General features: G+C 41.8%; 1 protein-coding gene across 3 annotated transcripts in view; it reads left to right on the top strand.

The window, feature by feature from the left end:
* TSPAN9 (tetraspanin 9) overlaps nt 1–13400 on the top strand; it is a 272477-nt gene that overhangs the window by 117937 nt on the left and 141140 nt on the right. For 2 of the 3 annotated variants that reach the window (XM_034785297.1, XM_034785304.1), the window contains one exon: nt 9967–10046. In XM_034785297.1, coding sequence (XP_034641188.1) covers nt 9984–10046 — 63 coding nt within the window. In that variant the 5' untranslated portion in view covers nt 9967–9983. Of the gene's footprint in view, nt 1–9549; nt 10047–13400 lie in introns of those variants that run through there. The other variant, XM_034785288.1, reaches the window with a different exon arrangement.

The raw sequence follows: 13400 nt of genomic DNA, 5'->3' as shown, positions 1-13400 counted from the left end.
AAGTCACGGATTCTGTGACTTTACATGACCTCCGTGATTTCTGCAGTGGCTGGTGGTGGCTCAGGGGCTGCCGGAGCTGGGCAGCTCCTGGGCCTGCAGCAGAAGTTTGGGTGAGTGGGAGGAAGCAGGTGGTTGGGAAGTGGCGGGGGGTGCTTACCTCGGGGTGGGGGGCTCCCCGGCTCCCACTGGCATTGCCCTGCAGCTCCTCCTAGGTGGAGGGACCAGGGGGCTCCATGCTTTGCCCACAGGCCCCGTCCCTGCAGCTCCCATTGGCTGTGGTTCCTGGCCAATGAGAGCTGTGGAGCTGGCACTTATGGCGGGAGCAGCATGTGGAGCTCCCTGGCCTCTCTCTGCCACCTAGAACTGCAGGGACACGTGGAGCCGGGTAGGGAGCCCCTGACAGCCCTGCAAACCTCCCCCCCCAGCACCAGTGGGGGTCCTGGGCCACTTCCCCCAGCACCCGCCCCACTCCCAGACTGCCCCCACCCCCCAGAGAACCACGGCACCCTGCCCACATTTTAGTTAGGGGTATATAGTAGAAGTCCTGGACAGGTCATGGGCTGTGAATTTTTGTTTACTACCCTTGACATGTCCATGACTTTTACTAAAAATTCCTGTGACTAAAACGTAGCCTTATTTGTAATTGGGATGGTGCTAAATACCTCATCGACCTCTTAACATTTATAGTAATACCTAGCGCTTATAAAGAACTTCTCATGAGTAGATCTTAAAGTTTTATAAAGGAGGTCAGTATCATTATTCCTCATTGTACTGATGGGAAAACTGAGGCACAGAGCAGTGAAGAAAATTGCCCAAAGTCAACGAGTGGGCCTGTGGCAGAGCTGGGAGTAGATCCCAGATCTCCTGAGACCCAGTATAGTGCCATATCCATTAGATCACACTTCAGTCACAAAAGTATATTTGCTTAGCCTGAGATCTGATCTGCAAGGATGACCCTTTGCATTGATGCCAATCATTGCCGACTTCAGTGGGGTTCTGTGCAGATCCAGGGCTTTGTAAAGAGAGATGCAGTTGCAAGATTGGGGAATTAATATGCGTTTATGGTTACAAGTTCAAATTTAAGTTACTTTTAAATAATGTACTTTGAAGACTCGTAATATTTGGCGTTTTTCTTAAAGCCCCAGATCCTGGAGTCATAGGATCATGAGAGAATCTGAGCTTTCATAAGAAAAAAAAAAAAAAGTAAATTTCTAGCCATTGTGGAGAAAACCTTTAAAACATGAACCATGAAAAAGCTTAAAAATCAGAAGGCAAATTAAAAAAACCCATCCAAATATAGTATTTTTAAAAAGCTTACGATTTTTAGCCCAATTTCATGATTTTTGTATACTTGGGACTGGCAATACTGCTACATGAATGTATGACATTTAAAGGTAGGGTAAATGATACAAGGATAGAAATAATTCCACATAAGGAAAGTACTGGAAATCACAAGAGGAAAGCCTTCCTGTACCCTTGTTAAAACATATACTGATTTATATTTTTCATTGTGTTGTGTAGTGTAGGAACAAGGCACAAGGCCACTCAGAGTAGGCAGCGGGGGACAGGTACACATAATGTTATTACTTGACTGAGACATTAATAAGAGTACATTGCAGGAGATTCAAAATTTCAGAGACAGGCAGGCAAGCAATTATTGTTCATTCTATTGTCAGTTCAATGGAACAGAACATTTAAGCAGAACCTGTGATGCAAATGAGCCATTGCTATCTTCTAACAAATGAAGAGTTTTGGTGAAATGCAATGGAAATGTTCATGCAAATCCCTTTTAATAAGAAAACAAGTCTTTCATAACATTTTATGTCAACTTAGCTATGGCCCGATATTGAAAAGTTGTAAAAACAAGGTTTTAAAAAACTTAAGCCCAATAAAAATGTTTCCACACTTAAAAAAATCAAAAAATCCAATGAACGGAGTCAATTTAAAACCCATAAACATCCCATTCAGTGTTTGAACCTCGGGGTGGGTAAATAAATAATTATCACCACTTACAGATGGAGAAACTGAGGCAGAGAGCTTAAGATTACCAAAGGTGTGAGTTTTCACATATACATATAATTTGCAATTATACAATGTAAACTTTTGTGCTAAAGATATCACTAAGGCTATGATTTTGTCATGGACATTTTTAGTCACGGGCAATTAGCAAAAAAGGTGTAACCTGACTCTGAGGCCTGGTCCCCACTAAGCCCCCACTTTGGACTAAGGTACGCAAATTCAGCTACGTTAATAACGTAGCTGAATTCGAAGTACCTTAGTCCGAACTTACCACGGTCCAGACGCGGCAGGAAGGCTCCCCCGTCGATGCCGCGTACTCCTCTCAGCGAGCTGGAGTACCGGCGTCGACGGCAAGCACTTCCGGGATCGATCCGGGAATCGATTTATCGTGTCTTAACCAGACGCGATAAATCGATCCCAGAACATTGATTGCCTGCCGCCGGACCCTCCGGTAAGTGAAGACGTACCCTGACTTTTTCTAAAAATGTCCATGACAAAACAGGGAAGGAGGAGGGTCCAGCACCCTGCCCTGCTGTGGCTGGGAGCTGCAGCCTGCTCAGTGGCTGGGAGCTGGGAGGGACCCCAACCTGTGGTGGCTGGGGAGCTGCAGCGGATCCCACCCCGCATCCGTGGGGACTTGGAAGCTGTGGGGGATTCCTCCGCACCGCCCATGGCCCTGGCAGCTGGGAAGCTGCCGGGGGATTTTCCCCCCGCCCCCTGTACCTGCACCTGCACCCTGCAGCTCCCAGCAGCTGCGGGTTGAAGTCATGGAGATCTGCTGGTGGAGATCCGTGACCAAATTGTAACCTTAATTATCATTTGTGCTTCCTTAGTACACCTCAGCGTAAATGTTATTGCTGTTTAATACAATTAAATATTTGTCAGTTAGGAGCATACTGACATTTGTATCTCAGCTTACAGGGAAAAAAGTTCAGCTTATCTTGGGAGTTTAGAAATATATTAACTTTCAGATCTGATGGACAGCGGGGCAAATTCTGTACAATAAACTCTCACTAAAGTGGAGGAAAGAACAGTTTAAAAGATCTTAAAGCAACTATCTGCAATTCAGCGTGAAAACATTAGAACAACATTTTGAAGACACTGTGGCCAAAATTTTCAAAAATAGTTGGGCTTCTAAAATCATATTTAGGTATCTGCCCAATTTTTGAAAGTGCTGATCATTCAGCAGCTCCCAGGTTTCTCAGACAGGGGCATACATTTGAATTTAGGAGCTTATCTTTAGGCTCCAGTTTTTGAAAATCTTGATCCCTGAGGATAGCTCACGAGAGAGGCAAATACAGTTCCCATCATCATGACAAAAAATAAAATAAATATTAGGATAATCACTCTTTAATACAATTTTGTTAGGGTATTTGTCTGTGAAACCTAGTGCTTGAACACACTGGGATGTTATCTTGCAAACACATACATACCTGAGTAACTTCACTCACGGGAGTAGTGATGGGACTACTTACGTGAGTAAAGTTCTTCATGTGCTTGATTACTGGATTGGAGCCTGTCAATGTTGAAGCTGTGCTAGAGAAGAGAGACAAATCAGTGTTATGTATAGTGCATATTTCATGGCAAGGTAATGAAAATACTTAACAGAAAGCAGAACTTGTAGAACAGGTCTATCACTGCAGATACATCGTATCTTTATAAAATCATAGAAATATAGAGCCGGAAGGGACCTTGAGAAGTCATCTAGTCCAGCCCTCTGCTCAAAGGCAGGTCCTAGTAAACTTAGACCATCTTGACAGATGTTTGTCTAACGTATTCTTAAAAACCTCCAAGAATAGGGATTCCACAGCTTTCCTTGGAAGCTTATTCCAGTGCTTAATTATCCTTATAGTTAGAAAGTTTTTCCTACTATGCAACCTAAATCTCCCTTGCTGCAGATTAAACCAATTACTTCTTGTCCCACATTCAGTGGACATGGAGAACAATTGATTACTGTCTTCTTTATAACAGCCCTTAATATATTTGAACGGTGTTATCAGATCCCCCATCCGTTGTCTTTTCACAAGACTAAACATGCCCAGTTTTTTTAATCTTTCATAGGTCAAATTTGCTAAATCTTTTATCATTTTTGTTGCTCTCTCCAATTTGTCCACATCTTTCCTAAAGTGTGGTGCCCAGAAATGGACATAGTACTCCAGCTGAGGCCTCACCAGTGCCGAGTAGAGCAGACAATTACCTCCCGTGTCTTACATATGATGCTTATGTTAATACATCCCAGAATATTAGCCTTTTTTGCAGCTGTATCACATTGTTGACTCGTATTCAATTTGTGATCCACTATAACCCCCAGATCCTTTTCAGCAGTACTACTGCCTCACTAGTTGTGCATTTGATGATGATATGATCATAAATTTAGTATTAGTATATAAGGATGACAACATATTACAAGGTGCTGCTGGGTATATAGATCTAAGCTTGAATAAAAAAAATGGATTATGTGACAGAGTTCCTCCTCTATCTTGGTGGGTCCTGCGCTTATTGGCGGATTTTCTCGCCACAGAGATTCACCATGTGGGTTGGGGAACAGCCCAGAGACCTTCCCCTCTGGAAGAACCCACAGTCCAGGTCAATTGGGAGGTTTGGGGGAATCCAGGCCTGCTCTCTACTCCAGGTTCCAGCCCAGGGCCCTGTGGACTGCAGCTGTCTATAGTGCCTCCCGTAACAGCTGCATGACAGCTACAACTCCCTGGGCTACTTCCCCATGGCCTCCTCCAAACACCTTCCTTATTCTCACCACAGGACCTTCCTCCTGGTGTCTGATAAGGCTTGTGCTCCTCAGTTCTCCAGCAGCACACACTCTCAGCTCCTTGCGCCTCTTGCTCCCAGCTCCTCACACTCGTACCACAAACTGAAGTGAGCTCCTTTTAAGATCCAGGTGCCTTGATTAGCCTGCCTTAATTAATTCTAGAAGCTTCTTCTTAATTGGCTCCATGTATCCTAATTAGCCTGCCTGCCTTAACTGGTTCTAGCAGGTTCCTGATTACTCTAGTGCAGCCCCTTCTCTGGTCACTCAGGGAACAGAAAACTACTCATCCAGTGACCAGTATATTTGCCCTCTACCAGACTCCTGTACCCCACTGGTCTGGGTCTGTCACAATTATTATTTTCTAGGGCTGTCAAGCGATTAAAAAAAATTAATCACGATTAATCGTGCGATTAAAACAATCGCAATTAATTGCACTGTTAAACAATAGTAGAGCACCATTTATTTAAATTTTTAAATGTTTTCTACATTGTCAAATATATTGAGTTCAATTACAACACACAATACAAAGTGTACCGTGCTCACTTTATTTTTGATTACAAGTACTTGAACTGTAAAAAAACAAAAGAAATAGTATTTTTCAATTCACCTAATACAAGTACTGTGGTGCAATCTCTTTATCATAAAAGTTGAACTTACAAATGCAGAATTATGTACAAAAAAATAACTGCACTCAAAAACAAAACAATGTAAAGCTTTAGAACCTGCAAGTCCACTCAGTCCTACTTCTTGTTCAGCCAATCACTCAGACAAACAAGTTTGTTTACATTTGCAGGAGATAATGTTGCCTGCTTCTTGTTTATAGTGTCAGCTGAAAATGAAAACAGGCATTCTCATGGCACTATTGTAGCCGGCATCACAAGATATTTACGTGCCAGATGTGCTAAAGATTCATATGTCCTTTCATACTTCAACCACCATTCCAGGGGACATGCGTCCATGCGGATGACGGGTTCTGCTCAATTACAGTCCAAAGCAGTGCGGACATGTTCGTTTTTGTCGTCTGAGTCAGATGCAACCAGCAGAAGGTTGATTTTCTTTTTTAGTGGTTCGCGTTCTGTAGTTTCCTCATCGGAGTGTTGCTCTTTTAAGACTTTTGAAAGCATGCTCCACACCTCGTCCTTCTCAGATTTTGGAAGGCACTTCAGATTCTTAAACCTAGGATTAAGTGCTGTAGCTATTGTGATAGACCCAGGCCAGTTGGGTATAGCAGAAGGCAGATATACTGGCCACTGGATTAATGGTTTTCTGTTCCCTGACTGACCAGAGCAGGGGCTGCTCCAGGCTAATGAGAACACCTGACTCTAATTAACCTGCAAAGAGTCAGGTGAGGCCATTAAGCTAATGTTACCACCTGACTCTAATTAAGGCCCTGCCGATACTATAAAAAGGGCTCACTCCAGTCAGGCAGAGGAGAGCCAGGGGAGAGGAAGTGTAGTTGAAGGGCTGGTTAATGAAGACACCCTCAAGTTATTGATAAGGGAGCACTAAGGTAAGGGTGAAGAAGGGAGAAGCAGGAGAGCTGTGGGGAAGTGGCCCAGGGAAATGTAGCAACTCTGGCAGTGAAAGGTTGGCTGCCAACAGCTGCTACCATTGGGGTCCCTGGGCCGGAACCCAGAGTAGAGGGTGGGCCCGGGTTCCCTCCAACCCACCACTACAGGAACACCTCCTGGGAGGGGAAGTCAGGCCCCTGTCAGGACAGGAGGCTAAACTGTTCTAAAACAAGCCCCTAGGGACAACAGAAATGGTGGGAGTTTTCTCACCAACCTCCTTGCTGGCTTATGATGAAAAGGGCTCAGTAGACTGTAACCCTGGCCCTAGAGAGAGAAGGGCTAAGTGGAGGGTCACAGTGAGCCACTGAGACTAGCATATACCGCCTAGAAGCGCAGGACCCATGGGGGCAAGGTCAGCGCTCTGCCACACTATCTTTAGAAATTTCACATTAGTATCTGGTTTGCATTTTGTCAGATTTGTAGTGAAAGTGTTCTTAATACAAACAACATATGCTGGGTCATCATCCGAGACAGCTATAACATGAAATATATGGCAGAATATGAATAAAACAGTGCACGAGACATACAATTCTCCCCCAAGGAGTTCAGTCATAAATTTAATTAACGCATTATTTTTTTTAACGAGCGTCATCAGCATGGAAGCATGTCCTCTGGAATGGTGGCCGAAGCATGAAGGAGCATACGAATGTTTAGCATATCTGGCATGTAAATACCTTGCAATGCCAGCTACAAAAGTGCCATGCAAATACCTGTTCTCACTTTCTGATGCCATTGTAAATAAGTAGAGGGCAGCACTATCTCCTGTAAATGTAAACAAACGTGTTTGTCTTCACATTTGGCTGAACAAGAAGTAGGACTGAGTGGACTTGTAGGCTCTGACGTTTTACATTGTTTTGTTTTTGAGTGCAGTTATGTAACAAAAAAAATCTATATTTGTAAGTTGCACTTTCACCACACAGAAATTGCACTACAGTACTTGTATGAGGTGAATTAAAAAATACTAGTTCTTTTGTTTATCTTTTACAGTGCAAATATTTATAATCAAGAATAATATACACTTTGATTTCAATTTCAACACAGAATGCAATATATATGAAAATGTAGAAAAACATCCAAAATATTTAATAAATTTCAATTGGTATTCTATTGTTTAACAGTGTGATTAAAACTGCGATTAATCGCAATTAATTTTTTAACCATGATTAATTTTTTTGAGTTAATTGCGTGAGTTGACTGCGATTAATAGACAGCCCTATTATTTTCTCAATATTTTCTCACATAATTACAGACTGTGTTGTAGTGTGTTTTTTGCATTTCCTGGCTTGAGTGCTTCACTATGCAAACTTAATGGTCTGTTAACGTAGGTTTTCTTGCATGGATTTCTATCTTTTGTGTGGACAGTTCCTTTTCACAGTTATTGGTGCTCTTATGCCAGTTTATGAACATGCACAGCTAATGTGAAACCAGTTTTAAAACACCAAGCAAACCCAGAAAACTCCACATGCTCCAGGGGAGTCCGCTTAGTGTAGGTTTTTCAGATAACATGGGAAAGCTAACACAGTATCTATGTTATAGGAAGTCTTGATATCATTATCCCACTTGTGTTGTAGAGTCATGCTGTGAGGCATTGCATTGCTGAGTGTGAGAATTGTTGCTGTCTAGAAAGGAATAGAGCGTTCAGGTCAGAGTTTGTAGTTCACAGACATTATCTATAATGAAAGAAGTCTGAGAGAATACTGTATACTAGAGCAATGGTTCTCAACCAGCGGTACGCGTATCCCTGGGGGCATGCAGAGGTCTTCCAGGGGAACATCAACTCATCTAGATATTTGCCTAGTTTTACAACAGGCGACATAAAAAGCACTAGTGAAATTAGTACAAACTAAAATTTAATACGAGTTGTTTATTCTGCTCTATATACTATACCCTGAAATGTAAGTACAATATTTATATTCCAAATGATTTATTTTATAATTATGTGGTAAAAATGAGAAAGTAAGCAATTGTTCAGTAACAGCATGCTGTGACACTTCTATATTTTTATGTCTGATTTTGTAAGCAAGTAGTTGTTAAGCGAGGTGAAACTTGGGATTATGCAAGACAAGTCAGACTCCAGAAAGGGGTACAGTAGTCTGGAAACGTTGAGAGCCACTGTGCTAGAGTAATCTCTGACATACCAGTTAAATAGTGTGTAAATAGCTGCAGGCTCAGATACTGTAACATTCAGGAGATTTAGGATTGATTGATTACCCTGTAAAAAGATAGCAGCTCTGTGTTTCATGTTATGGTTAATTATATCACAGTTGATGGCGTCATACTATGTGCGTGTATAACTGAGAAATGTGCCTATTAGACAAACACTAGGTGCTAGCCGGTTCCAGTTGCTTGTCCCATGCCATTCATTTAAGCGGCAAAAAATGTAAAAGTATATGGTTACCGTTAATTTCATTGGGGGTTTGTTAACTTCTGTGTGTCTAATCCTTACTTTTACAGCCTTTTATTACATTAAAGGAGTATCATTACCTCATGATTCTTGCCCATAAACAGCTAAACAGTACTTGACATTTAAAGAGATTTTCTGTTGTGCACTTGTATAGTCAAAGAGTAATACTAATCCTATTAAAGATATTATGTCATGGAGGCATGCCTTGGGGGAAGGCTTGTTCTAATTGGCTAGATGTAAAGTAGAGGGGAAGGGCTATCCAGAGAGTGGATGTATTACTTGATAGTTAGGTCAGGGATTTCTGTGGGAAATGCCCAGTGGTTGCAGTTGCTGATGATTTCACATCAACAGCAGTGCAACACTGAGAGTGAGCTCCAATAGCTGATTACTGAATGAGATACTGCAAACGGGTTAAAAAAAAAAAAAAAAAAAGAACAGCATGTGAGAAGCAGTCAGAGTGAGGCAGAGAAGAGAGCTGAGAGAGCAAGAAAAGTGCTCAGGCTGGAGAAAGTCTTCCACATGTACTGGACTGCCCTTTTGGAAATGGATATAAGGACCATCTGCTGTCTGTAGATCAGAGGACTAAGAGTGGGAAGAAAGAGTTTATGGTATTTTAAATAAAAAGCTAAGTTATTCATAACCAATTCGTCAAGACGTCATGAGATTGTTCCTGCATGGGATGCTGGTGCATAAATCAAAGCTGCAGATACCTATTGTACAGCTCACTTTGGTATAAAAAAGAAAAAGGACAAAAAAGCAGCAATGCGGGGAATATTGCAATAAATTCTACAGTGGCTCTGTGATTTGTTTATTAAGATAAAGAAAAATCATCCTTGTATGACTGTGGCATTCACAAGGCACTGTGTTTAATGCTGAGAGATGCTAGACATTAAATCTGACAACTGTGAAAAGAGAGATCATGGAGAAATCAAGTAGTGAGGATTCTTCAATTCACCGTAGTCCATCTTTGGATAGCAAGGACTCGGACTTTGCTAAACCTTCTACCTCAGGCAGGCAGTTTGGTCGAGGTTTTACTGCTGGAGCTTTTTACGGCACTGCTGGATCACGCACACAGAGCCACACCAGGGCTGGAACAGGGACCGGCATTGGAACTGGGACTGGCATAAAAAGTGACAAATACAATGCTCCCAAAGGCAGCAAATATGTGGTGTTTTACCTGGATCTATCTTTTGTTTTCCTTTTAGAATTTAAGAAGTGCAACATGGCAAGAGGCTGCCTGTGTTGTTTGAAATACATGATGTTCCTTTTCAATTTAATGTTTTGGGTGAGTACTGCCTTTTTTTTCAATTGCCTTCATTTGTTAGAGTTCTCTGTACTACTGCATTATGTGCACAGTGCATCTTTTCAGCACTACCGTAAGCTTTTTTTTCTTCCCCTCTCTTGTACCTGCATGGAATATTTACAGTGCTAAATCTGTGCCCTTTGGGAAAATGTACATGTTTCCTCCAGATTTTACCTTCCTATTACTCTACTTTGATTACAGATTATTAAAACTGGAGTCTTTTAATTCATGTGTTTTGACCAGGATAAATTAAAGAAGGGCAGAACCTATTTACCATTTAAAACAATACAAATCAGTTTTTAATGGAATCTTTTACATTCTTTTATAATGCCTTGTGCTGCTTTAAGTTGCAGGTTAATTTAAACCTGAATTATGTTTTTGTTGTCCCCATCAATCTTCCCTACTTTTCTAATGTAATTGACAAACTGCTTTTCAAATTGAATGAAGTTTAGTCTCATTTTTTCCACCTTTTAAAAATATACATATATTATAGTCCTTAATGTGTCAGCACAAATGTAAAATGACTGGAATGACAAATGACTCCTGATTCAGTTTCAGTCGCAGTTGTCCAAATTGATGTGTTAAATTGGAGACTAGCTCTTGCTTTTGAGGGATCAAAATTGATTTTCCTCTATCAGCTAGGGAGCGTGAGGAGATGTAACAATGCTTCAGCAAGCAGATTCAAAGTGTAACTACTACTTTGAGCAAACTAATGTCATGTACACTTGGAAAACAAGGGTGTGAAGTCAGCCAGCTACTAGGCATCCCCGTTTGGACAGTATTGGGGGGGGAAATGCAAGCAAATTGAAATGTCAAGTAGGTTTCAATAGAGCACAATACAAAATTGTTTTATCAGAATTAAAGGTCAGCAGTTTTGTGATGATTAGGAAAAGCAATTATAATATTAATGTCTTTGAACTTAAAAAAATTCAAGGTTATAATTCAGAAATAAAAAACATACCTCAGAGGTAAATGAAAATGTAGTTTTGTTGGTTTATTTTTAAGGTAGAAGGATATTAAAAGTCCAATTTGGATAGATATTTCTGCAGTGGAGAAGTCAACATTGAAATTAAGAGCCGTGTCTCTGCCTTAGCCACCGGCTTTTCTGTTTAGCTGACCCACTTACTGAAATAACTTTTAGCAGCCGAAGGGAATGGGAGACCTCATAGGGCACTGGACGACTCATGCACCAGTGAGCTTCAGTAGTAATGTACTGAAACATTTCCATCATGGAAGGTGTGGGAATCTGACAGAGAATCTTCTGAGCAGGTTTCACAGAAGGTTGGGGCTGCAAGGGGTCACTCAAGAACATCATTCATGATTTTTCACTACATGAATCCTACCAGAAATTTGCCTCACTTCTTTCTGGAATCCCTGTTAAGATATAAACTTGTTACCAGACTGGGCCGTTTATGCCAATACTGCATTACTCTGACTCCTTAGAAATATTTTCCTATGCTAAGTATTGCCATTAGTTTTTAGTAAATGGGACACTGAATGGGGAGGGTTCTGAGTTACTACAGAGAATTCTTTCCCAGGTGTCTGGCTGGTGGGTCTTGCCCACATGCCCAGGATCTAACTGATCACCATCTTTGGGGTTGGGAAGGAATTTTCTCCTAAGTCAGATTGCTAGAGACCCTCGGGGTTTTTCGCCTTCCTCTGCCGCCTGTGGCACGGGTCACTTGCAGGTTAAACTAGTGTAAATGATGGAGTCTCTGTAACTTGAAGTCTTTAAATCATGATATGAGGACTTCAATAACTCAGCCAGCGGTTAGGGGTCTATTACAGGAGTGCATGAGTGAGGTTCTGTGGTCTGCAATGTGCAAGACATCACACTAGATCAGGGGTCAGCAGCCTTTCAGAAGTGATGTGCCGAGTCTTCATTTAGTCACTCTAATTTAAGGTTTTGCGTGCTGGTAATACATTTTAACTTTTTTAGAAGGTCTCTTTCTAGAAGTCTATAATATATAACTAAACTCTTATTGTAGGTAAAGTAAATAAGGTTTTTAAAACGTTTAAGAAGCTTCATTTAAAATTAAATTAAAATGCAGAGCCCCCCGGACCGGTGACCAGGACCGGGGCAGTGTGAGTGCCACTGAAAATAAGCTTGCGTGCCGCCTTCGGCACCCATGCCATAGGTTGCCTACCCCTGCACTAGATGATCATGATGGTCCCTTCTGAGTTTAAAGTCTATGAGTCTATGGCTGGGTCTACACTACCCGCCTGAATCGGCAGGTAGAAATCGACCTCTCGGGGATCAATTTATCGCGTCCCATTGGGACGCGACAATCGATCCCCGAATCGATGCTCTTACTCCACCAGCGGAGGTGGGAGTAAGCGCCATCGACGGGAAGCCGCAGAGGTCGATTTTGCCGCCATCCTCACAGCGGGGTAAGTCGGCTGCGATACGTCAAATTCAGCTACGCTATTCACGTAGCTGAATTTGCTTATCTTAAATCGACCAACCCCCCCCCACCCCCCCCGTAGTGTAGATGTAGCCTTAGAGTACATTACTCCTGGTCTTATTGCTCTTGTTCTATGTGATCAGTCCTTAGGTATCCCTCCAAACTTCACACAGTATAATAGTATTAGATCTCTATTTCATCTCCTTCCCAAGTAACATTTTTCTAGGTTGTCCATAGTTAGGTCTTAAAACTCTGTTGTTGTATCTTTTTAGTTGCTCTCCTTGCTATTTCCCCCACAACTTTCCAGTGACCCTTTTTGTGTCGTCCCTTCATGAACTCACCCCATCCTATTGCAGACCTTCTCTCTCTGCTCAACTTTTTGATTCCCCTTCTCATCCACCAGTGGGCTCTTCTCTGTCTCTCCATACAGTCTCATCATTGCTGGGGCCAAGACTTGCTCTGCAGCTCCTACTACCTGGGACAGCCTTCCTGTACCTCTGCACCTCATCAACTCTCCCTCTTATCTGAACTCTTGCCTGAAAATCTTTCTCTTCTTCCTTGGTTTACACCATTTTTCTTTTTCTTTTCTTATTAATCTTGGTCTCTGTATTCATCATGGTAACTCTATCAATTGTTCTGAGATGCTGTTTGTCTGAGCCTGACTACTCAGAATGTAAACGTTGGTGTAGAATGATGAATCTGTGGGATTTTAGAGAAGTGCTGAATACAAACTAGCAGGTTTTCAGAGTTGTTCGCAACAGGAGTTGGCTTCATTTGTGTTGTAGAAACTGTTCAAAAGCTCCCCCTTTTTACAAAAACATCAGTTGTGTTAGACTGAAGCTCTGAGACTCTTGTGCGTCCGTCTGTTATTTTCAGTGGGCTGCGGTACCACTGAATGCTACTATTGAGTGTTGATTACTTTTATATAAAG

Source organism: Trachemys scripta, chromosome 1 (genome assembly GCF_013100865.1).
Source record: "Trachemys scripta elegans isolate TJP31775 chromosome 1, CAS_Tse_1.0, whole genome shotgun sequence".
NCBI classification, from domain to species: Eukaryota; Metazoa; Chordata; order Testudines; family Emydidae; genus Trachemys; species Trachemys scripta.
The sequence above is the reverse complement of the archived record's forward strand: the minus strand, read 5'-3'. Positions and strand labels throughout refer to the sequence as shown.